General features: G+C 34.8%; 1 protein-coding gene across 3 annotated transcripts in view; it reads right to left on the reverse strand.

The window, feature by feature from the left end:
* LOC136038001 (cell adhesion molecule Dscam2-like) overlaps positions 1-25,440 on the reverse strand; it is a 142,007-nt gene that overhangs the window by 90,681 nt on the left and 25,886 nt on the right. Inside the window, exons 6-8 of one of the 3 annotated variants that reach the window (XM_065720915.1) lie at positions 17,047-17,322; positions 9,824-9,946; positions 6,744-6,920 (exon numbers count right to left, since the gene is read on the reverse strand). In XM_065720915.1, the coding sequence (XP_065576987.1) occupies positions 6,744-6,920; positions 9,824-9,946; positions 17,047-17,322 (576 nt within the window). Of the gene's footprint in view, positions 1-6,743; positions 6,921-9,823; positions 9,947-17,046; positions 17,323-17,868; positions 18,154-25,440 lie in introns of all 3 variants that reach the window. The other 2 variants (XM_065720914.1, XM_065720916.1) reach the window with 2 other exon arrangements.

Consider the following 25,440-nt stretch of genomic DNA (forward strand, 5'->3'; position numbering starts at 1 on the left):
TAAAGAGCGAGGTATTTAGGAGGAGATTAATACCTCCCTCTTTATGCTAAAATATTTATAGTAATTTCAACTATTTATTCTACGGCCTTTTTGATTCAGGGGTCATTCTTAAAGAATTGGGACAAAACTTACGATTTAGTGTAAAGAGCGAGGTATTAACGAGGTTACAAACCCCCTCGTGCACATAATAAAAATATAAGCATATAAAAGTTTGTTACGTAAGTTAATTCTTAAGTTACGTATATTTTTTACTAATAAAAACGTTCGTTGAAAATTAAAAGTTCTAGTAGCATTTTTAAGTAACCGGAAAATTGGAGGGCAGCTAGGTCTCATTCTCCACCCCTTATTTCTCAAAATCGTCTGATTAAAACTAAGAGAAAGCCATTTAGCCAAAAAAAATTAATATACTAATTTCATTTCAATAATTTATGTGCGGAGAGCCAAAATCAAACATGCATTAATTCAAAAACGTTCAGAAATTAAATAAAAAAAACTAGTTTTCTTAACTGAAAGTAAGGTGCGACATTAAAACTTAAAACGAACAGAAATTACTCCGTATATGAATTGGGTTGTCCCCTCCGCAGTCCCTCGCTCTTTACGCTAAAGTTTGACGCTTTGCCACAATTCTACTTTTTAAAATAATTAAAAGCTTTAGCGTAAAGAGCGAGGGACTGCGGAGGGGACAACCCATTTCATATACGGAGTAATTTCTGTTCGTTTTAAGTTTTAATGTCGCTCCTTACTTTCAGTTAAAAAAACTAGTTTTTTTTATTTAATTATACAGCAGGCACGAAAGGTCTAAAAGGTTCATCTGAAAAAAAGAGAAAAAATCTGGCTTTAATGTTTTGCGAAATCCGATTTTTTTTTGACAACAAATGGAATAGTTGTGGGCATGAAGCCATGGCTAATTGTAGAAAAAGCCAAGACAGATAGTCCAATTGAGTGAGAAGAAAAACCTGGCATTAATTCCCTCCCTTCATTGCCGACGTTCTTGTGAATGATCTTGAAAGGCATTTGTATCATAACTTTAATAAACAAATTATTTCAGCAAGGTTGAATATTTAAAGATTCTAACTTGTGTTTTTTTCCATGATATTGCCTCATATTTGTAGAATACTGAAAAACCGAGTACAAGGGCTCAAATACACGAGGTTTCAGATACACCAGGAGTCATTTGCACGGAGGTTCAGTTACATGAGATTCAGTTGCATAAGGTTCAGGTGCACGGGGGTTCAGTTAAATGGGGCTGAGCTGTACCAGGGTTTCAGTTTCACGATGGTTCAGTTAAATGAGTCCAGTTACACGAGGGTACAGTTAAAAAAGGGTTCAGTTGCACGCACGGGGGTACAATTACACGGAGATGCAGTTGTAAAGAGTTTCAATAGTACGGTTGTTCAGTTACAGGAGTTCAGCTATTCGGGGTTCAGCTACACGATGGTTCAGTTACATTAACAAAAAATATACTTCTTTATATTTCTCTAATTATAGTTATTAGTACTATTCACTTTCTTCTAATTAGATACAGTACCGAAAGGAATAAATTAATTTCTTTTTATAATCCACCCAAATAAGCAGGGACGCAGGTAGGATAATACCTTCCATTCAATAATTTCAGTCCTTTACAAAATTAAATAAAAAACACAAGTTTTTTGAACTGAAAGTAAGGAGTGACATTAAAACTTAAAACGAACAGAAATTACTTCGTATATGAAAGGGGCTGCTTCCTCATAAACGCTCCGCTCTTTGCGCTAAAGCTTGACTCTTTCTCTCAACTCTTCTTTTTAAAACAGTAAAAAACTTTTGCGTAAAGAGCGGGGCGTTGATGAGGAAGCAGCCCCTTTCATATACGAAGTAATTTCTGTTCGTTTTAAGTTTTAATGTCGCTCCTTACTGTCAGTTAAAAAAAACTTTTTTTTTTTTTAATTTAATTTCTGAACGTTTTTGAATCAATGCATGTTTTGATTTTGGCTCTCCGCAGAGGAATAATTAAAACGAAATTTGCATATTTTTTGTTTGGCTAAATGGCTTTCTCATAGTTTTGGTCGAATGATTTTGAGAAAAAAAGGAGCGGGGGAGGAAGACTAGTTGCCCTCTGATTTTTTGGTTACTTAAAAAGGCAACTAGAACTTTTAATTTTTTACGGATGTTTTTATTAGCAAAAGATATACGTAACTTATACATTAGCTTACGTAACGAACTTTTGTATTCTCATGTTTTTATTATATATATATGAGGGGTTCACCCCATCGTCAGTAACTCGCTCTTTAAAATAAAGCTTAAATTTTGTCCCAATTCAATAAGAATGACTGATGAATCACAAAAGCCGCAGAAAGAATAGTTGAAATTACTAAAAATACTTTAGCGTAAAGAGCGAGCTATTAGGAGAGGTGTGCCCCTCATATGCATAATAATTTATGTTCGTTTTAAGTTTTAATACTGCTCCTTACTTCCAGTTGAAAGAATTTTTTCATATTTATTTTTTCATTGTTTTTTTTTTAAATAATTCTAGAAAATCCTGCGCTCCCTTCATTGAAATTTTCTTCCCCCATGACAAATTCCTCGATGGAAAGCTCCACCAAAAGCTCTCCCTCCTCTCAACCCCTCCCCCAACTAAAACAACCCCTGAAAACGTCTGTACACTTCCCAATAACCATTACTATATGTAAGCACTGGTCAAAGTTTGTAACTTGTAGCCCCTCCCACAGGGACTGTGGGGGAGTAAGTCGTCCCAAAGACATATTCGACTATTTTTGACTACGCTGAATAAAATGGCTATCTCAGAATTTGATCCGTTGACTTTCGGAAAATAATTAGCGTGGGAGGGGGCCTAGGTGCCCTCCAATGTTTTGGTCACTTAAAAAGTGCACTAGAACTTTTCATTTCCGTTAGAATGAGCCCTCTCGCAACATTCTAGGATCACTGGGTTGATACGATTACCCCTGGAAAAAAACAAAACAAAAAGACAAACAAACAAACGAACACGCATTTGGATCTGCCTTCTGGCAAAAAATACAAATTCCACATTTTTGTAGATAGGAGCTTGAAACTTCTACATTAGGGTTGACCGATACGCTGAATCTGATGGTGTGATTTTCGTTAAGATTCTATGACTTTTACGGGGTGTTTCCCCCTATTTTCTAAAATAAGGACAATTTTCTCAGGGTCGTATCTTTTGATGGGTAAGACTAAACAATATGGAACTTATATATTTAAAATCAGCATTAAAATACGATTCTTTTGATGTAGCTATTGGTATCAAAATTCCATTTTTTAGAGTTTTGGTTACTATTGATCCGGGTCGCTCCTTACTACAGTTCGTTACCACGAACTGTTTGATTAACGTAAAAATCTTTTTCCACAAAATAGGTTTTTCAAAGAACAGTAAAGAGCTCCATTAAACCGAAAGTAAGGTGAAATATATATTTATATACCAAATACATAAGATTCATCGTGTTTAGTGTTACCCATCAAAAGTTACGCGCCTGAGAAAATTTGCCTGATTTTTAAAGTAGGGGGAAACACCCTCTAAGATTCTAGAAATCTTAATGAAACCACCATCTGATTAATGAATCTGATTAATGATTAATGAATCTTAATCAAACCATCAAATTGATCGGGCTAGAGAACCCTGCTATAGAAGTGTCTAGCTCCTTTATACAAAAATGCGGAATTTCGCTATTTATGCCAGAAAATAGATCACAAATGCGTTTTTATTTGTTTTTTTTCCTCCAAAGGTAGTCGTATCAAAATAAGAATCCTAGAAGATCGGGAGGGAGTTCATTCGAACAGAAATAAAAGTTTCTAGTGCCCTCAGCATAGTTTAACAATGAAATAACTATGTATTTAGGAGTAACATGGCCCTCCAAAGTCCACGGGGAGAGTCCTGTAAGCTACGGGAACGCCCATTGTTTCCGCATAGTATTTTTATTAGCAAAGAATACGGACATTTTTTCGGGGGGAGGTGATTCATGTGGGGGATGAATTTCCATAGGAAGAATCTTCTTTGGGGAGGGAAACTTGGAGAGCTGAGTTTTCCAGGGGAAAGTTTCCATTCTGGAATGATCGAGAAGCCAATTAGAAAATAAAGTCTTTTTCAAATAAAAGTATCTTAGGAGAATTTTCCAGGCTGAGCCGTCCGCAAGAAATTTTATGGGTGGGGGTTGAGCAAACAAGGAACTGTCTGGAGAGAATTTGACGGGAGAGATACACTTTAAGTTGGATGAAATTCCCACGGAAAAGTTTCACATGGGGTGGGAGAATATTTCAGGTACGGGTGAGGCATATTTACCAGCATTATTTGAAAAACGATCAGAAATTAAATAATTTTTTTTTAACTAAAAGTAAGGAGCAACATTAAAACTCAAAACGAACAGGAATTATTCCGTATGTGAAAGGTAGCCCCCTGCTCAATGCCTTGCTCTTTACACTAAAGTTTATTTGTTTGTCCCATTTCCTTAAGAATGTCTGCTGAATTACAAGGACCATTTCATTAGAATTAAATAAATAAAAACAAGTTCTCCTTAACACAAGTAAAAAACAAAAATATGTCTTGAGCAGAGTAAGAAAAAAAATTATAATTAATAATCAACTAAAGGTTAAAAGGAACAACTTGACAAAATTGAAATCAATAATGAACTTGTAAGTTACAAAAAATTAAGCTAATATTCAACTCAAACTCAAAACGAACAAAAGTTACTATATAATTGAACGAGGAAGTTGTCTTTCTTGTACCAGTACTCCAATTATAAATTTTCTAAAGCATATATTATAAGAGCTAAAACAGCGTAAGAAATATAAAACAGTTAAAAGAAACGGATAACAAACGGAAAACAAACAGAAATGACTTAAACATATGAAGTGGGAAATTTTCTTCTTGCACTCCAATCACAGCGCGATTGTTATTCGTGCTAAACTGAAAGCAATATATTTTTAATGTAATTTGTCTTTTCCTATTGTAACATTGAAAAATAAGAAGAGTAGCAAAAGTTCTAGAATTCATTGCGACTATATTTTCTAATATTATTATAGTTCCATGCACTAAAGTTCCAATGATATTTCTTCATTCCCAACATCTTTAAATGCATAAAAGAGCCGATTAGCTCCGTTTTTGCAAAACTTCACGTAAAAGAATAAAAAGTATTTCTAAAAAAAATTAAACTATTCATTTTCTAAATGTAATTGAGGCACCATTGCTCTATATGTGTAAAAGAAATAAAACTAAAAGAAGAATATCGATACAAGACTAGACGCCGCATTAATAAGGGAACACCGGTGGGGCAAAAATACCAGTGGTAGCGCACCACCAAAAATGTCTTAGCACCACCGCCGGTGAGATATCTGAGGCACGCCACCGGCGTGATTATTTTTGACCGCAAACACTTTTATGTCTTGATCATTCTTCCTCAAAATCCGGCTTTAGATATGTAGCCCAAGTTATACAGTTCCAATTATGTTTTGATCATTCTTTCTCAAATCCTAGCCTTAAATACATAGCCCGAGTTCCGAGTTATACAGGTCCAATGCATTCTTTGACCCGTTATTTGTAACAGATTATAAATCTGTTACAGTAGTAGAACCTGTAACAGATTCAAATAAGGAAATGGCTGAATTAAAGCCCAAGATATGGATGTGGGTATATTTTGTTTACACGGAAACGAGTTCTACGTCAGCACGGGGATCTTGCATTCTATGTACGTGAAGATCTGTACGTGGAAATCCGTAATGATTTGAGCAAATATAATGAACTGGTGTGTAAAACATTAGTTCTACAAGCCAGATAAAATACTTTTGATGCATATTTGGTCATTATGTTCAGGTCTCCCTCCAGCTCTATTCGAGAATTCTTTGAAAATTTACATGAACAGCTGGCGAAAATGCAATTTAGCAGCAAACCTTGTTGCTGCTAATCCGTCAGACATTTTCAAAGCAATTTAAAGAAATTTTTAATGTCTTGATGTTCATGTTTTTATAAAAAAAAAATTTGATGGGGGAGGGGGACAGGTGGCCTTTTTTGGGTTAAAAATGTTCGTTGCAAGGGGAGTTAAGTTTTCTTAATATTTTTTGTTGCTTGGTTTCAAATATATTTATTTGGAATTTTCTTTAATATATTCGATATGCCTGGGTTAGAAATGTTTGTTGTGAGGGGTGTTGAGTTTGTTTATTATTTCTTGTTGTTTGGTTTCATATATATATATATATATATATATATATATATATATATATATATATATATATATATATACATATATATATATATATATATATATATATATATATATATATATATATATATATATATATATATATATATATATATATACATATATATATATATATATATATATATATATATATATATATATATATATATCGAATTTTCTTTAATTTATTGGATAGTCTTTTTTTTTGGGGGGGGGTTCTAAGGATCTATTAAAGTTTGGGCCTTTTAATTATTGTAGTTTTTGTGTGTGTGTTTATGTGTTGAGTCTTTGAATGGTTGAAATCCATTATATTGATTTTTTTTGTACTGTTTGTTTATTTTTATTTCTCCCCTGTTTTTTTACTGGCAATAGAGCCTTACGGGGGAGTAAATGTTGAAGTTTTTTGTTATAAAATTATTGGTTGGATAAATTGATTGATCGATTGCTTCATATGACATGGCAATATCGCTATTCCATTTGTGTTGTAAGCGATGTCAGTTGCAGAGTTTTCAAGAAGAGTAAACTATTTGACAGTTTTCTTACCATTAATTTCCAGTTTCACAATCTTGCTGAGCCCTGCACCAAGGCCATTAGAAGCTTCACATAGATAAGAGCCAGCATGAATTTTTCTTGTCGGCGAGAAAGTGAGTGTGCCATTCGAGGTAACTTGAAGTCCAGAAGGCTCTATTGCTGGTATTTCTTCGAATTCATTTGAGTATTCTATGGGAATAGAGTATAAGACATAGCACTATTACTGAAGCTGTAAATAAAATTCCGGTGCAGCCTATTTGGGGTTAAAGAAACAGTACTATTAAGAACTTAAATTTTAATTTTTTCCTCATTAAAGCTAAAATGACACTGAAGCATTAAGGATTGTTGGAAAGAGGAAGGTAGCTTTCATTCGTGGTAATTCATATTCATTTTAATTTTGAATTAAACCGTTCTAGTTTTTATCCGTCAGTTGTTTTTTCGGTGCATCGATGCATTGTGATTTTTTGTAAAATCACAAAATTCAAATTTTCAAAATTAGAATTTTCAAAATTTTCAAAAGTTCAAAATTTGTATTGTCTTTATGAAAGGGCAAATTAAATCGTCTTCTCTTTGAGGGGAGGAAGGGCAACACCAAACTCATTAGTTTTTGCCTCATTGTTTATTTCAAATCTTCGTTTATAGCTTATGTCTGTTTCAAGTTTGGTATATTTTGTAAACTGATATCCATTAATTTTAAGTTTTAAAGTAGCTTTGCACAATGTGTGATAAAACTGTTTCCAAACCGATTTCTGTTTATTTTTAATGATTATAATGCCAGCTTTTGCCTTTGTATTGCAATAGTAGCCTCAAATCTGTAGTCATAAAGGGCATGGCTCTTTTAATGCGGACTTCGGCCGATCTGTAAAGCCATGTAGTGATATTCTGTGATTTTTTCTCTCGTTGCTTATGTTATAATTGTATAATAAAACTCTTAAACAATTACTAAAATATCTTAAGTGTTACATTTCGGAAAACATCAATTAATATTCGGACAAATATATTTCCTGTATTTTGACTTGAGATTCTATATTTGAAAATTCAAATAATAATAATTCAGAAATTTTTAAACAAGGAATTAATTAAAAATCAAAGGCAGTTGTAAACATGTAGGCTAACATATTGAGTTTTGTCATTACCCGACTCTTAGAAAGGTAAGAGATAAAATCAATCAGCAGGTTACATTTGAACAGCCATGCCAGGTTGTCACTTTTCATTTAACCCCCTTAAAAAAAATAAAAAGAGCGAATACTAACTTAAAAGTATATTTAGAAAAAATAACGATGAGTGTTTGCCAAAGATCTGCCACCAGCGGAAACCATGTCTATGTATCATTGGCTGTATTAATCTCTAGGATCAATCAAATAATTTAGTAAAACGGTGGGTATTTAATTCATTTGCCTTAGATACCTTAAAAATTCATTCTATTGCATCGATAGACAATATCACGGTAGTTATTTCCAGTTTTCAAGTCTGGGAGAATTCCCTTAACCAACGATCAACAGAACGAACAAAATATTTTTTTTTATTCTAAAATTATGCAAACATTTTTATCTGAAAAGCATGTGACATGATACAACACTTTTTTTTAGTAATTGAGCAATTTTTCGTGAATTTGATGTTTCTTTTAGGCACTTGCAGTACGTAATTCTTCTGGAAATATTTTTTTGTTTTGTTTTTAGGTTTTTTCTTCTATTTGTTCTCAAAATGTCTGGGGAAATCTACACAAGTAACCAAGCGATTGTTGTGCATTTATCACAAGTAGAAATACTAAACTGAATAAAATTCTAATGTTTTAGATAGCAGAGAAAAATTAACTTTCAAGAAAAATTCAGCTAATCGGTGAAATTACAAAATCTCTGGAATTTAGTTGAACATGACATAGTCGTTCTCAAATAAAAACTGATGTAAAAAGACGCTTGTATCCTATCATGGTACAAGAATTTTAATTTGTGAACGAAGTAAATTTTTCTTTGGTCTAGAAATATAATGCTTAAATATAAAATGCCAATTCATATATCCAAATTTCAATCTAAACTAAATACCAAGGCTGGAATTATTATAAAGTTGAAAGGTAACATTTAAAAATCCATAAATGCTGAAAGTGCTTACCTAGCATTTTTTTTCCATTTTATAAGAGTTCTGGAAAGCCACTTGCAGCATAATGCAGTTGGGAAATTATTATAAAGTTGAAAGGTAACATTTAAAAATCCATAAATGCTGAAAGTACTTACCTAGCATTTTTTTTTTTTTCCATTTTATAAGAGTTCTGGAAAGCCACTTGCAGCACAGTGCATTTGGGAAATTATTATAAAGTTGAAAGGTAACATTTAAAAATCCATAAATGCTGAAAGTGCTTACCTAGAATTTTTTATCCATTTTATAAGAGGTTCTGGAAAGCCACTTGCAGCACAGTGCATTTGGGAAATTATTATAAAGTTGAAAGGTAACATTTAAAAATCCATAAATGCTGAAAGTGCTTACATAGCATTTTTTTCCATTTTATAAGAGTTCTGGAAAGCCACTTGCAGCACAGTGCAGTTGGGAAATTATTATAAAGTTGAAAGGTAACATTTAAAAATCCATAAATGTTGAAAGTGCATACCTAGCATTTTTTTCCATTTTATAAGAGTTCTGGAAAGCCACTTGCAGCACAGTGCAGTTGGGAAATTATTATAAAGTTGAAAGGTAACATTTAAAAATCCATAAATGCTGAAAGTACTTACCTAGCATTTTTTATCCATTTTATAAGAGGTTCTGGAAAGCCACTTGCAGCACAGTGCATTTGGGAAATTATTATAAAGTTGAAAGGTAACATTTAAAAATCATTAAATGCTGAAAGTGCTTACATAGCATTTTTTTCCATTTTATAAGAGGTTCTGGAAAGCCACTTGCAGCACAGTGCATTTGGGAAATTATTATAAAGTTGAAAGGTAACATTTAAAAATCCATAAATGCTGAAAGTACTTACCTAGCATTTTTTTATCCATTTTATAAGAGGTTCTGGAAAGCCACTTGCAGCACAGTGCATTTGGGAAATTATTATAAAGTTGAAAGGTAACATTTAAAAATCCATAAATGTTGAAAGTGCATACCTAGCATTTTTTTCCATTTTATAAGAGGTTCTGGAAAGCCACTTGCAGCACAATGCAGTTGGGAAATCATACCGTCCAGAAACTTCACTTCCTGCTTAGGCTCAGTTGTCCATGATGGAGGCACTAGGGGGTAGAAATAATTTTTATTCTTTCAAAATCCATCTAAAGGCTAAATTTTTATTTCAAGCCAACATGATACTACCTAATTTGTGTTTATAAGAGATTTTAAACAAGTCTTAATTTGAGGTATATTGAGTTCACTTACAGAATATTATATCCATTGAAATCGTTCTGTACAAATAAAAGTATACTAATATCCCGATGGATATATACACTAATGGACAGTACAAACCTTGCATCTATATTGATTTACCTACGATGATTACTTTATGATATATTTGTATAGATGGTGAGACGTCTGTTTGCAAAAATGGTTGTTATAGGCATATGTAAAAAAAAATAGTATAAAATACTGAAGAATTTATATCTTGAATGTTTAAATACAGTTTAAAAGTATGAATTTTTTGATAAAATTGCTTAATAATGCAAGTACCAGATTTCCACTGTTTAACGATAAAAAGTGACACTACTACTACTACCATTAATGATAACTCACTGCCACCCCAAGCCACCTGAGTCCAACATAGCTGCTCGCCTTTGTCTCTGCCCAAAACTTTTCAAAGCTTCCCCTCTTTACAATTTCATACAAAGTTCCAATTTCCCTTTAATCTTTCTTTACCACCTCCTACAAACTGATTCGGGGACGACCTGCTTTTCTTTTGAGCTAAGATGATTACCAAAAAAGACTATCTTAGGCAGTCGGTCATCCTTCAACCGAGGATTACTCCTAGTCATCTCAACCTTACTCTCATTACAGTCCTGAAATCAGAATAGAGTCAAATTTTTCATCGAATAATTGTTTGAAATACAGCCACTTAGACGGGTACCAAAAATAATGTGTGGACAATTTTTCTGGTAAACATTTAATAATTCTTTTCTGTCTTTCAGGGCACCCACGTTTCAGAACTTCAGTGCATCCATAATCATAGCATTATCATCTATTTTAAAACATTAACATTAGTCTTCAGCATAATCTAAGCCTATAAGAGTCTTACTTTTCCATTTGACTCTATGCTCTTTCAAAGCCTTTGGCGTGTTATTCAGGAGCTCTTATCACCTTTCATATAGGGAGGGGGGGGGTTAACTAATTTGCTAAGTACCATACTTCTCATTTTTCAAAAATCCTATAATAATCTTCAGTAACTTATCTCTAACTTTAAAGCCAATTATCTCTAACTTCACAACCGCCATATAAAAAAAAAAAACATTTACCACAGCATCAGCACCTAGGACCATGTTATTTTTAAATCTTTTATACTATCTCCAATGCTCCCTCGTAAAACAAGTTTTCCCTCACTTTCAAAGTATAACAAACATTTTCATTCTTTTCTATTAATTTTTCTATAGCTTTATGGACTTTTAGCTCATTGTCATAATGTATTACCCATATCTTTCCAACCTTTTCTTTATTACGAATTGTAATCCTATTCCTGTCTTTAACTGGGACAGTTCTGAGTGTATATTCCCTCTCGTTTTTTAGTATGCCAGTAAAGTATTTTACTACTATGCCGTCTGGCTGCATCTTCCAGATCTTCGGTAATTTCATCCAGGGCTTTTACTTCAAACCTCCTTAATTCATATGTGCATGCTTTCCTTACAATCCTCCAATTTTTATATGTTGTATGTCTAAAATATTTCTTGTAAAGAAATATTGCCTCATCTCTTCTCCTTCCTCATTTCTACTAAACTTAAAGCGATTCTGATGCATTTCTAACCTTAGACTTGCCTTAGACTAACCTTAATGATTAGAAGCGTTTATAAATTTCTTCCCTAAGACACCACCTGCCACGTCACAAGCTGTTTTTCCGAAAATTATTCTATCCAAATTTTACCCTCTCTTACTTAATACCCAGCTGTCCCTGGAAAGTTTCTCAGTAATTCTGATCGTGAAGTCTACCAACGTCATAAATTCTATGATAGTAGTTACCTTTCCAAAATTTCAGCTTTAATTTGATTCTACTCGCTGCTAGACATTGACCTTCACTTTTATTGTCTACAACTGCGCTCCAATATATATTCTAGTACCTTCTATCGACTTTCCAATTTTTTCACGATATTCCCTCCTCCTAGGATAAAATTGCTCGTCTTAGCTCCCTTCAGAAAGTTGACTCTCGGAATACCAAATATATTTAGAAAGTAGTTTCTCAACTTGCTTAATTTTTGAACTCTCTATTTTTCTTCCTCCTCTATTTTTAATTAGTTTATGTTTGTTAAGCATCTTGACGATTTACTCCGAAATATTAGTTTTTATAAACCAAAACTCATTAAGTTAAATATAAAAAACTACAACGATCCTTTTAAGAACAAAGAAAATCATCGCCAATGTTCAACATTTCATCAGTTCAAACAGAATGCTACTGCCTAAATAAAGTAACTTAAAGTATATTAAGAAACCAAAAAATTAAATATATCAAAATTAAAATTTAACAGCGATTACTGTAATGTGCACGACTAGCGTAAAAATCCAAACAGGCCTAAATCATAGGGTAAGCTGAAACTTGTTTACCAACTAATAGAGCAATAGAAGTACAAAAATACTTAGAAACTAGAAGAGCGAATAATACGAAATGGAATAGGAACAACTCTCTGTTACTTGATAATTTATTTTTGAATCATTATTGTCTTTACCAACGTCACTAGTTCTAAAATGAAAATAAAATAAATTAGTATTTAAATTAGAATATTCTTTGGGGGTAACAAGACTTTCAGACCACCAGAATTCATTTACAAACTCAGGTAGATTTGAGGCTTATTTTCAGAATTTGAAGGTCATGTTCTTAGATTTAATGTTTTTAGCTGTGATTTTCTGTATCTTCTGAGTTCCATGTGATCTCAACATACGAACATAATAAATACATCAACAGTTTCTGCCTGTACACTCGACTAGACTAGGTGCTGCAAATTATAATGCAGCGCAAAAAAGTGACTCGAAACAATAAACAATCAAGAGAGATAAAACTCTAAAAAAGAGAAAACTTCAAACGAGACGACGGCCAGTAGAATTAAAAGACTAAAACAACGCAGATATTTAGCCTGTATAAAACAAGGCGTCTTCAGCACAAGATAGAAAATTAAAAGAAAACTAATCTAAAAACAAATAAAAACCACCACCAAATATAATAAATACAATTGTCGCTACTTATCCACGTAGGGAAAAGCAGCTATGCGAGTTACTTCAATGAGAATCAAAGGGCAACTGAGGAAAATTTATGAAAATTGAAACTTAGTTAATTATTCTGTTGCGAAATAATCCTTTTGTAAGCTAACATTGAAGCAACTCTTGTTGGTCAAGTGGGTAATCTTGTCCCCTGGTGATTGTGTAAAATTTTAATTCCCCCATCGACTATTGGTTCATTTTTTAAAAGAATATCATAAATTGGGTCAATATTTAAATTCCCTGTGTCTCTATTTAATGAAATATTAGCAAATATATGTTTTTTAATTTCTATAGCCTCCCTCGCCCACTGAGAAAAACCTCTATCATTAGAAATAGCTGTAGCCTCATCAAATTGTATAAAATGTTCAGGATAAAAGAATGTGTGTTCAGCTAGAGCCGAAAGAAAAGTTTCGGGAGGCTTTCTTAGTTGTAGGGTTTTTTCTATTGAGTAGCGATGCTCAATAAATCTTTCAGTAAATTGTTGGTGAGTTCTACCAATATAAAACTTTCCACATGAACAAGGAATTTTATATACCCACTAACTAAATCCCCCCGGGCTAAATCCTTCCCAGAATTAAGAAAACTACCTAATGGTCTCACTGATTGGAAACAAGTATCAATGTTATGTTTACCCAAAATTCTTTTAAGCGTCTCCCCCAAAGTAGGTACATAAGGTAAAGAAATGAAACGTTTCGGTAAGTCCAATTCTGTGCACTGTGAAACCCCAATAACCCTATTGTTGTGTTTAATGCGTCTATTTTTCATTATTTTATCAATGAATTTAATCGGGTAACTATTACAAAATAAAACATCCCTCAAATATAACAACTCAGAATCTAAAAACTCCCGGGAACAAATTCTGAAAGCTCTATTCACCAGTGCAATCACAACCCCTCGTTTCACTGAGATAGGGTGGCAAGAGTGAAAGTTCAAATATCTATCATTGTGGGTAGGCTTTCTATAAACTGAAAAAAGTAAATGGAACTCACTTTTGATCAATAAGATATCCAGAAAAGGTAGTTGATCACTTTCTTCAAACTCCACTGTAAATCTTACGTTTTTGTCAAAACTATTTAAATGTTTATGGAAAAGGTCTAAAGACTCTAAACCGTGTTTCCAAATGCAGACCACATCATCCATGAATCTGCCACAGAAACAAGGAGAGAGCCTAAAACTGTGTATGGCGGAGGTTTCAATAGATTCCATGAAGAGATTTGCCAACAAAGGGGAGAGAGATGCCCCCATAGCCAAACCAAACACCTGTTTATAAAATTCACCTCTAAAACCAAAATAAAGAGAATGTTCATTTGCAAGAATAACCAATTTCATAATGACTTCAATCTCCAAACTCGCCATGGTCACATCTTGTATCAAATCAAAGTGCTAAGTACGGATAAATATGTAAAATCGATTAGAAAGGAATTGGAGTCCCTGAAAAATAATTTACACATTACCCCACAATTTTATAATAAATTTTATCCAAGAGGTTGTTCCGCACCAAAGATCTATGGTCTACCCAAAATTCATAAGACGGGAGTCCCCCTCCGTCCCATTGTATCAACTTTTTCATCACCAGTGGCAAAATTAGGAAAGTGGTTGTCGGTGGCATTGCGTCCACTCTTAGGAACACAAAAATCATATATACAAAATTCCCCTGATCTTACTAATAAGTTAAAAAATTTCACACTGGAAGAGAATTCAATTCTCTGTAGTTTTGATGTAGTGTCCATGTATTCAAATTGTAACGTAAAAAAGTGCGAGGATATATTAAGGATTAAATTACAAAAAGCACTTTGATTTGATACAAGATGTGACCATGGCGAGTTTGAGAATTGAAGTCATTATGAAATTGGTTATTTCTTTACCTTATGTACCTACTTTGGGGGAGATGCTTAAAAGAATTTTGGGTAAACATAACATTGATACTTGTTTCCAATCAGTGAGACCATTAGGTAGTTTTCTTAATTCTGGGAAGGATTTAACCCGGGGGGATTTAGTTAGTGGGGTATAAAAATTCCTTGTTCCTGTGGAAAGTTTTATATTGGTAGAACTCACCAACAATTTACTGAAAGATTTATTGAGCATCGCTACTCAATAGAAAAAACCCTACAACTAAGAAAGCCTCCCGAAACTTTTTTTTCGGCTCTAGCTGAACACACATTCTTTTATCCTGAACATTTTATACAATTTGATGAGGCTACAGCTGTTTCTAATGATAGAGGTTTTTCTCAGTGGGCGAGGGAGGCTATAGAAATTAAAAAACATATATTTGCTAATATTTCAATAAATAGAGACAGAGGGAATTTAAATATTGACCAAATTTATGATATTCTTTTAAAAAATGAACCAATAGTCGATGGGGGAATTAAAATTTTACACAATCACCAGGGGACAAGATTACCCACTAGACCAAAAAGAGTTGCTTCAATGTTAGCTTACAAAAGGATTATTTCGCAACAGAATAATTAACTAAGTTTCAATTTTCATAAATTTTCCTCAGTTGCTCTTTGATTCTCATTGAAGTAACTCGCATAGCTGCTTTTCCCTACGTGGATAAGTAGCGACAATTGCATTTATTATATTTGGTGGTGGTTTTTATTTGTTTTTAGATTAGTTTTCTTTTAATTTTCTATCTTGTGCTGAAGACGCCTTGTTTTATACAGGCGAAATATCCGCGTTGTTTTAGTCTTTTAATTCTACTGGCCGTCGTCTCGTTTGAAGTTTTCTCTTTTTTAGAGTTTTATCTCTCTTGATTGTTTATTGTCATGTCTGGCCAGTTCGGCTTAAGAACTTTCACTCGAAACAATGATAAAAAAAACTAAAAATTAGTGATTCATAATGGTGGATAAATTGTGATTTTCGGTATGTTTCAAGATCCATGTGATCTCAACATACGAACATAATAAATACATCAACATTTTCTGCCTGTACAATCGACTAGACTAGGTGCTGCAAATTATAATGCAGTGCAAAAAAGTGACTCGAAACAATGATAAAAAAACTAAAAACTAGTGATCCATAACGGTGCATAAACTGTGATTTTCTGTATGTTTCGAGTTCCGTGTGATCTCAACATACAAGTATAATAAATACCTGCCTGTACACTCGATTAGGCTAGGTGCTGCAAATTATAATGCAGTGCAAAAAAGTGACTTGAAACAATGATAAAAGCACTAAAAATTAGTGATTCATAATGGTGCATAAACTGTGATTTTCTCTATGTTTCGAGTTCCATGTGATCTCAACATACAAGTACAATAAATACCTGCCTGTACACTCGATTAGGCTAGGTGCTGCAAATTATAATGCAGTGCAAAAAAGTGACTCGAAACAATGACAAAAGCACTAAAAATTAGTGATTCATAATGGTGCATAAACTGTGATTTTCTGTATGTTTCGAGTTCCATGTGATTTCAACATACAAGTATAATAAATACCTGCCTGCACACTCGATTAAACTAGGTGCTGCAAATTATAATGCAGTGCAAAAAGGTGACTCGAAACAATGATAAAAGCGCTAAAAATTAGTGATTCATAATGGTGCATAAACTGTGATTCTCTGTATTTTTCGAGTTCCATGTGATCTCAACATACAAGTATAATAAATACCTGCCTGTACACTCGATTAGACTAGGTGCTGCAAATCATAATGCAGTGCAAAAAAGTGACTCGAAACATTGATAAAAGCGCTAAAAATTAGTGATTCATACTGGTGCATAAACTGTGATTTTCTGTATGTTTCGAGTTCCCTGTGATCGCAACATACAAGTATAATAAATACCTGCTTGTATACTCGATTAGACTACGTGCTGCAAATTATAATGGTATGCAAAAAAATGACTCGAAGCAATGATAAAAGCGCTAAAAATTAGTGATTCAGAATAGTGCATAAATTGTAATAAAATAACGTTTGTGCCTTGTGCATTTTACCATCTTAAAATCTCACCAGAAACTTTTAGTATCGCAGAGTAAAAGTCTTTTGCCGCCCCATTCTCCACACAGCAGCTATAGTTTCCTGAATGACTGCTTGTTGCTCTGTCAATGACGATCATACTCGAATATTCGTCAATTTGACGGATTTCTATCTCTTTTAGTGGTTGATCGTCTTTCTTCCACATAAACGTAATCGGCAAGTCACCTATATCCACTGAACACGTTACTTGGACTCGGAGGCCTTCAACAACTTCTTCTCTGAATAAAAATGGTACTATCCTAGGTGGAACTGGGGAAAAATATCTAGCGTAAGAAAAGAATGTAAATGAGGTGGAAAAGATGAAAATGGAGTATTTTCGTCGTTTCGTGTTCAGAACATGCTCCTCCAGAAAATTCCCTCTAAAAATGTCAAAGCCTTCTTAAGAGAGACAAAACAAAGTCACGCATGTTAATTGACAAAAGTACACAATAATTGCTGCTAAGAAGTTGCAGTTTCTGTCGAGCTTTCATATCTTCAAAAAATCACACTTCTATCCGACTGTATGGTGCTAATTTGTTTTTGCTTTAAAGTAGTGTTTAGATAGACTGGTAAAAACTTATAAGGTAAATAAGAAACTATAATATTAAGAGGAACCCTGAAAAAGCTGCTTGTTTGAAGCTAAATATAATTGCATACAAGTGGAAATAGAATCTTCACAAGTTTTGCTGTTTTTCTAGAAAAGATGAAGTACAAGACTTGAAAGAATTAAATAAATAATATCCCATACGTCACTTAGCTGGTATGGAAAATTTACTGACATGACTCATAAAACTACAAATTTTATTCAAATCATACCATTGACGGTTATCGTTGCAGCGTATTCCACGCTACCAGCAGCATTAGTGGCATGGCAAGCATACACTCCTGCATGATCTGAACGAACTGCCTCAATTGTCATGAAAGAATTGAATTCGCCAAATACATGTACAGTAATCCCGTTCCCAGTCAAAAGAGGCTGTCCATTTTTGTACCAGTTTATGGATAGTGGCGTATCGCCCTCTGATACCGAACAAACTAGTGTAGATCTACCTCCAACCGAGATACCTTCTAGTGATTGGAAAGGAACAATTTTTGGTGCAACTGAAAAGTCAAACTTGAGAAAGTAGATTATACCAATGTTCCATAGTTCTATTTAAAACCTATAGTTTACCCTCGTTTTATTACCAACACTCAAAAGGGAGCTGCCAAAATCTAGATCACTATTTATGATTCAGTGTCGAGCAATCTAATTGTTAATTAACATTACATTTTTTAAAAAGAATTTTAGAAAATAAAAAACGTTATTTCTTAGTCATGTTTTGGCTTGACTCTTTAAATTATTAAAGACTGTGCTAAACCATTCAATTCTTTTTCTGTTTGTCCATTGTATCTTGACCGTAGGCACATTAAATAAGAAAACGTTAATGGAATATTTGGAGTTTTAATCTACACTGGAAATTTGAAATACTCAAAAATTGCACATACAAAACTAAGTGGCTGAGTTTTATAATCCCAAAATATTCTTAAGAAAAAGGGTTTCTTCAGATATATCCTAGATAAATAAGAATAAACCTATTCCCGGGGTTATCTGCAAACTAAAGAATTTGAGTCGGGCAGGGGGTTGAATGAGAAGAAATATTTTTACCACATAACTATGAATCCATCCAGAAAATTAATTTCGTATTAAGTTTAACTTTCGTTTTGCTCCCTCTCAAGCCGCAATAGTTGTTTTAGTCTAAAAAACCATATTGTTTTGATTCCGTTATCCAAAGGCGTAGAATGCCTAGCTAAGAAAAAATATTTATCTGTCCTGATTATTAATTATATATTAAGTTTTCATTTGGTTTTTACCCCTTTATAAAACCCATAATTAGTTTTGGATAAGAAGGCTAGACGAGCTTTTTTTCCCTATTTTTTAAGCCGAAGAAGCAGAGCTAAGAAAAACATCCATATTTTCATGCGAACCCATTAGCCCACAGCCAAAACTTCGAGCTGTCCAGAGTGAGCCAATTTTTTCGTTTAGTAAGATTCAAAAGAAAGGAAAAACAAAAACAAAACTGTAAATAAGGCTGAGGCTGGACAGGTTGTAGTTTGGGCTGTGGGCTTATAGGGTCATACAGAGAATATTTTCGCTTTCCAAGCCTCAAGGAGTAGTGTCCATCCACCTTTGTGTGGTTCTCCTGAATGTACCGGGTTTCTATTGGATGGTTGGAAAAACGATTTGGTCCAGAATACATGTAGGCATGGAATGTTGATGTCAAACCCATAGCCTTCTGATGAACGGTGATGTCACCTTAATTGCTGAGTTCCTAGATCTAGAGTCGTAAAGCGTAAGGTTGAAGAATTCCTATGTTTGATGCTAGAAATGGGGAGGACTGTTGGAAGTAAAACAAAAGACGGAGACGTCCAGATATTTCCAAACAGTAGCTTATTTGGGTTCTTGGGTTGGTCTAGTCCTTCTTGGTGAGTCCAATCTCACGCCCTCATTTCAGGACTGGGTACATCCAAGTCAAGCCACTTCATGTGATCTGGGCTTTTCTCAACCTTATCTAGGCCACTAAAGCGATGAGTGAGCAACATTGCTGAGGGTGGAATAATGACGGTGGATTTTAACCATGAAGGGACCTTTGCTATGGTGAAGCTCTGGGTGAGGATTTAGTGAAAGGGTAGAGGGAATAAAATCGGTATACTCTGTGTCGCAGGCCACCGTCATGGGAAGGACCCAAGCCTGAGCTTGTCACTAAGGAGGCTGTCACGTTGGATGACGAAAAATCTTGTCTGAAACCAATAATCCCTGGATGGCTGCTAGAGGAGATGGCTGAGGGTTCTTATAGGGGATCTGAAGTGGCCCCGCCCAATCTAAATCTGGAAGTGACTTTGTCGTGTGTAGAGATTCTGGATTGGTTTGTACAAGAATAAGATTAAGAGAATTTTTTATGATGAGTTGTTATAATAGCAGTGAGAGTAAAATAGCAGATCACAGATCCCCATCTGAAGACGGTATGAGCGTGGAAGAGGTGGACTTACTACAAAATGACAATGAATCCCTGAAAACAGTTATGGAACAATGATTTCCTGGGATGATGCCACCAATAGCAATGGATTTGAAAAGTTTTGAGGGTAATAGGAACGCAGTGAATAGGAGCCGCTACTCTCCCACAGTAAAAAAAATGAATCAGAGTCGGGGAATGGCCTAACTGAGGCTCAATTGAAAGATGAGAACTGGGATAAATCTCGTCCCATAAGAAAATGACCCGAAGGAAAAGAAGGAAAGCAAGATGCAGCAAGGTTGTATGGATCACCTCCCTGTACCGAGGTGCCTGGGATTGCGGAATCCAGGGTTGGTCACAGGCAGTGGACTATAGCTGGTAAACGGACAAAACCAAGTGGCAAAAAAGAAATAAGGCGAATAAATTCCAAAATACAACACAGGAAAGCGTTTGGGCTAAATAGCACCCCAAAGTAGAGAGAGGGAAAAGGGCTACCGGAGTACCAAATAGAAAGAGTGATTTTAGTGATGTCGTAAAGCTGATTACGACAAACCCTCGGGAATAAACATATTGTTCCTTTTACAGACATTGTGGAGGCCAAGATTATAGAAAGCAGTCTGGACTTTAATTCTGATGTAGTCTCGACGAAATTATCGGCCAGATTAATGGACGCCCAGATTAATTGTCGGCGTCATGAATCAAGGACGTGATAAATAGCCAGGGGCACTGATAGTTAAGACCTACCGCGGCAGACACCCCTTCGAGAAGAGATTTCTCTACTGAAGATCCAAAGGTTGTGCCAATGGAGGAGCTTCTAGGACTATTGATTACCTACAATCGGTTTCTCTCCAAAAAGAAAATTGGGCTAACTGATATTCTTGTTAGCGAAAGTACAACCATACCCAAAACTGGAAGTTGACATGGATGTGAGTGGATAATTTCTATATCCCACTTGAAACGAAAAGATGTAGGCTCCTCAAACCTATTTTTAAGAGAGATGTAGAATTCCCCCTAAAATATGACGAAGCGATACCTTAAAAACATAATCTTGAAAGACGTCAGAGTGTTTGCCAAAATGGCTAGAATATTGTTACATTAATCTGCATCACTATTAAGCAGTCTTTTGGGGAGGAGTATACATGTTCAAATACATATATTTGAACATATATAGCAATGACTCAGCAGCCACAGACCACTGCCAGAGAACTCATGGGAAAAATTAGAAGAACCCAACTCCACATCCATAATGAGGTAAGCATAGCTCGTGGAGCATGGATTCATCTTTCCAAAAGTTAAAATATTTGGAAATTATGCAAACACTGTTCTAAAGAACCATAAGCCAGCTCTAGATGGGTACCTGGTGACATCTGGGAAAAGAAACAGAAAGGTTGTGCGAAAGTACAGGATGGAAGGCTCCCAGCCCCCCTTTGCATTTTCTCGCTGAAGGATCATGAAATGGATATTAGCACAGCCGGTAGGGACTGTAAAGTTAAATCTTGTTTTCATTACCTTTCAAATTTTACTTTTCTAGAGATGTAGTAGTTATTGCTGTAAAAAAAAACTGTTTGGTAATAAATGTCTAGTGTTTTGTTCAGCTTACATTTAATGTAATGATGAACAAAATAAAACAAAACAAAATGAAAAGAAAAACATTCCATGAACAAAATCAGTTTCGAAGGGAGAAAAATAAACGTCCACGAAGACAAAAGTCAACATAAAACAAATATTAAGAACAAGCATCAGCACGCGAAAAGTCCCATAAAACAAAATCAGCACACAATAAGTTCCAGGAACAAAATGAGTTTCATGAGGAAAAAAATCAATATACAAGTTTGACGAAGAGAAACAACAATATGCAACAAGTGTCAAGAAACAAAAACCAGAACAAAACAATTTCCACGAACAAAAATCATCACGCAACAAGTTCCATGAAAAAAAAATCAGTTTTCGAAGGAGAAAAATCAATGTACAGGTTTCACTAAAAGCAAAATCAACAAACTACAAATTTCAAGATAAAAATCAACACGCAACCAGTTTAACGAACATAAAAATCTTCACACCCACTTCCATGAATAAAATCTGTTTCAAGAGTAGAAAAATCAATCTAAAAATTTTGCAAAGAGAAATATCAACCTCAACAAGTTTCACTTTCAAAACCCTTTACACAACAAGGTCTATTGACAAAATCTGTCTCAAGAGGGGGAAAAAATCAATTTACAAGTTTCACGAAGAGAAAAATCAACATGCAACAGGTTTAACCGACAAAAATCAGTCTCTAAGAAGCTCCGCGAACAAAATCAGCACGCAGCAAGTTCCATGACCATAATCAGTTTCACGAGGAGAAAAATCATTGTACAAGCTTCACGAATGGGAAAATCAACATGCAACAAGTTTTACGAGCAAAAATCAGCACGCGACAAGTTCCACGAAGAAAAATCAGCACGCAAGAAGTTCCAGGAAGAAAATGAGTTCCACGAGGAGAAAAACCAATGTACAAGTTGAACGAAGAAAAATCAACATGAAACAAGTATCACGAACAAAAACAGCACACAATAAGCTCCAAGAACAATAATCAGCGTGCAACAGGTTCCATGAAGAAAATCAGTCTTGTGAGGAGAAAAATCAATGCACAAGTTTCACGAAGAGAAAAATCAGCATGCCATAAGTTTCAAGAGCAAAAATCAGCATGCAACAAGTTCCACCAACAAAATCGTAACGCAACAAGCTCCATGAACAAAATCAGTTCACAAAAAAATAGGAGGCAGCCAGTTGCACTAACAAAAATTAGCTAGCAACAAGCTCCATCAACAAAATCCGTTTCACGAAGAGAAAAGTCATGCAGAAATTTTACAAATAAAAAGAATCAACATGTAACAGGCTTCACGAACAAAAAACAGCATGCAACAAGTTTCAGCAACAAAAGATCTTCACACAAAAAGTTCCAAAAACAAAATCAGTTTCACAAGGAGAAAAATTAACGTACAAGCTTCACGTAGAGAAATATCAACATGCACAATGTTTCACGAAAAAATTCAGTGCGCAACAAGCTCCACGAAAAAAAATTAACACGTAACAAGTTCAAGTGATTAAAATAATTTTCACTCGGATAAAAATTAATGTACAAGTTTAACGAGAAGAAAAATCAACATGTAACAAGTTTCACGAAAAAAAAATCAGGAAACAATAAGTTCAAATAAAAAAGGTCATTTTTTCGTTTATAAATTTATTTTTGAGGGAGAAAGGTTCAAAACCTCTTAGTTGTGATATAGTGCGCAAGAAGGATGTCATCGGGGGTGGTGCATTGTGCCACGCAGGTCTCAATTGCTAGGAGTCATCAGAAGAAACACTAATGGCGATTTTTTCATTAAGTTTAAACGATCGATTCTAGTGTAAGCGAATATTTTCGCTTACAATATGTAAACTACTATGTAATACTATCTAACTTCTGGTATGTAATTCAATCCGTCTTAGTCACTTTGGAAAATCAATTATGATTTAACTTGCAGGTGTATCTAATATAGCAAAAATTAATAGGATTAGGTCGCTGATGCTCTCATGAAGAAAAGGCTGGAAACTTGCCAAACATTTAGTTATTCTAGTATGTATTAACAGGGGATTCTCCTTACGTGCAATAGGTTATCATTTAAAATGTATAAGTAAAATCAAAATATTATGGAGACTCTCATGGTCCAACTGGTCAGCCGCTCCATTCTATTGAGGGGAGCCGTTTTGAATCCTATAAATGTTACTGAGAAAAACGCTTTGAAAGAAAAAATCACTTAAAGTATTATGTGACGCCCATTTGTATATCATAATTACTTAACATTGCACAAGTGCACCCACTACAGTCACAAGTGGTGATCCCCAACGGACCCAGAAATCTAGCATATCCCAAGAGATTGCATCCTTCTTATAATAAGTGAACATTCCCCTATTCCATAGGAAAACTAAAGAAACCTTGAAAAGTCTTGAAAAGGGTCTTGTCAGTGAAATTGGTTAATAGGGGTCCCCCAAGTGAAATTTAATTCTAGAGCCCCTGATTGAATTGGGTCCTAGGAACCCCAGTGGCTAAGTATTGGGCCCGATAAAATTGGATGCTAGAAACCTATTTGAATTGGATGTTAGGGCCCCCAATGAAATTGGATACTATGCCCCCGGTGGAATTGGATGTTAGGGCCCAGATTGTAATTGTTTCTAGGGCCCTGGTCTTTAGGTTCGGGGCCCCATAAAATTGGATGTTAGGGTCCCGATAGAATGGGATGCCTGGGGCAGGGTACCCCTAGTGAAATCGGATGCTATGGGTGCCCAATAGTGAGGTCAGAGGCCCCGGTGAAATTGGATGATAGGGCCCTCAATGGAATAGGAATTGATCAATAGGGGCCCGGTGTTGGGAAGGTCCCCCTCTAGAGGGACCTGAATGTTTTTCCTACCCTTAGTGGTTCTTAAAAAAACACCCTCCACCCTCATTCATTTAATAACAAAACACTATTACACAACATCCAAAAAAACCTGAAGTAAACAGGCCCCTGAAGGCTTTTTATAGACTCCCTATTACGTAACATCCAAGGAAAATCTGGAGTTTAGAGGCCTCGGAAAGTTTACTACAGAATCTCTATTATGGATTACCCAAAGAAGTCTTGGGAGGAGGCGGGAGTAAAGAAGTCGTTGAAGTTTTTCCCCACACCCTTAGGTTTCTTAAGAAACAGACGCTTGCTTCTCGAAGAAAACATTTCCCTGTGATGTAACAAGCAACCCTATTACGTAGGTGTACTATACACGTGCGCTATGGCATTGCGTCAGACCGACGTATGCGTCATACAGTCTTGAGGGACTAGGAGCTTTAATAGTTTACCCCCTATCTGGCAGTTTAGAACCAGTGAGGTATTACTACTATTTACATGCAGCCGTACCGCTGGTATGTTTTATTAGTGTTACCCTTACGAAAGTTAAATTACAGCCAGGATTGCCATCCCTAGTGAATTATCATTATTTCTAGTGACATTTTACATTGCTAAAACAAAAAAATAACTAAATTTGCATATAAATCTCTAGATTATTGAACAAAATCACTAAAATGTAGTGATTTTTTTGTATCACTGGTTGGCAATCCTGGTTACAGTTCTGACATTTAGTGTTCAATGTATCGTTAATTTGAACTTATTTTTTTGGAAAGTAAGCTTGTTTTAAAGAGCTCAAAGGGAGGGGGTCGATTAGCCCCTCCCCTAATCTTTTAGCCTACATTTTATATATTAGAAAATAAACTTTTTCGTATTTTCATTAAAAGCCTTATTTTGCATGTACACATGAAAAAGAAAAAAAACACACGCAGACTAAACAACAAACTTGCTCACCCCTGAATTTCGAAAAAAATTACCCCTCCCTTCGTGAACCGGCACTC

This window comes from Artemia franciscana, chromosome 17 (assembly GCF_032884065.1).
Source record: "Artemia franciscana chromosome 17, ASM3288406v1, whole genome shotgun sequence".
Classification (NCBI taxonomy): Eukaryota; Metazoa; Arthropoda; class Branchiopoda; order Anostraca; family Artemiidae; genus Artemia; species Artemia franciscana.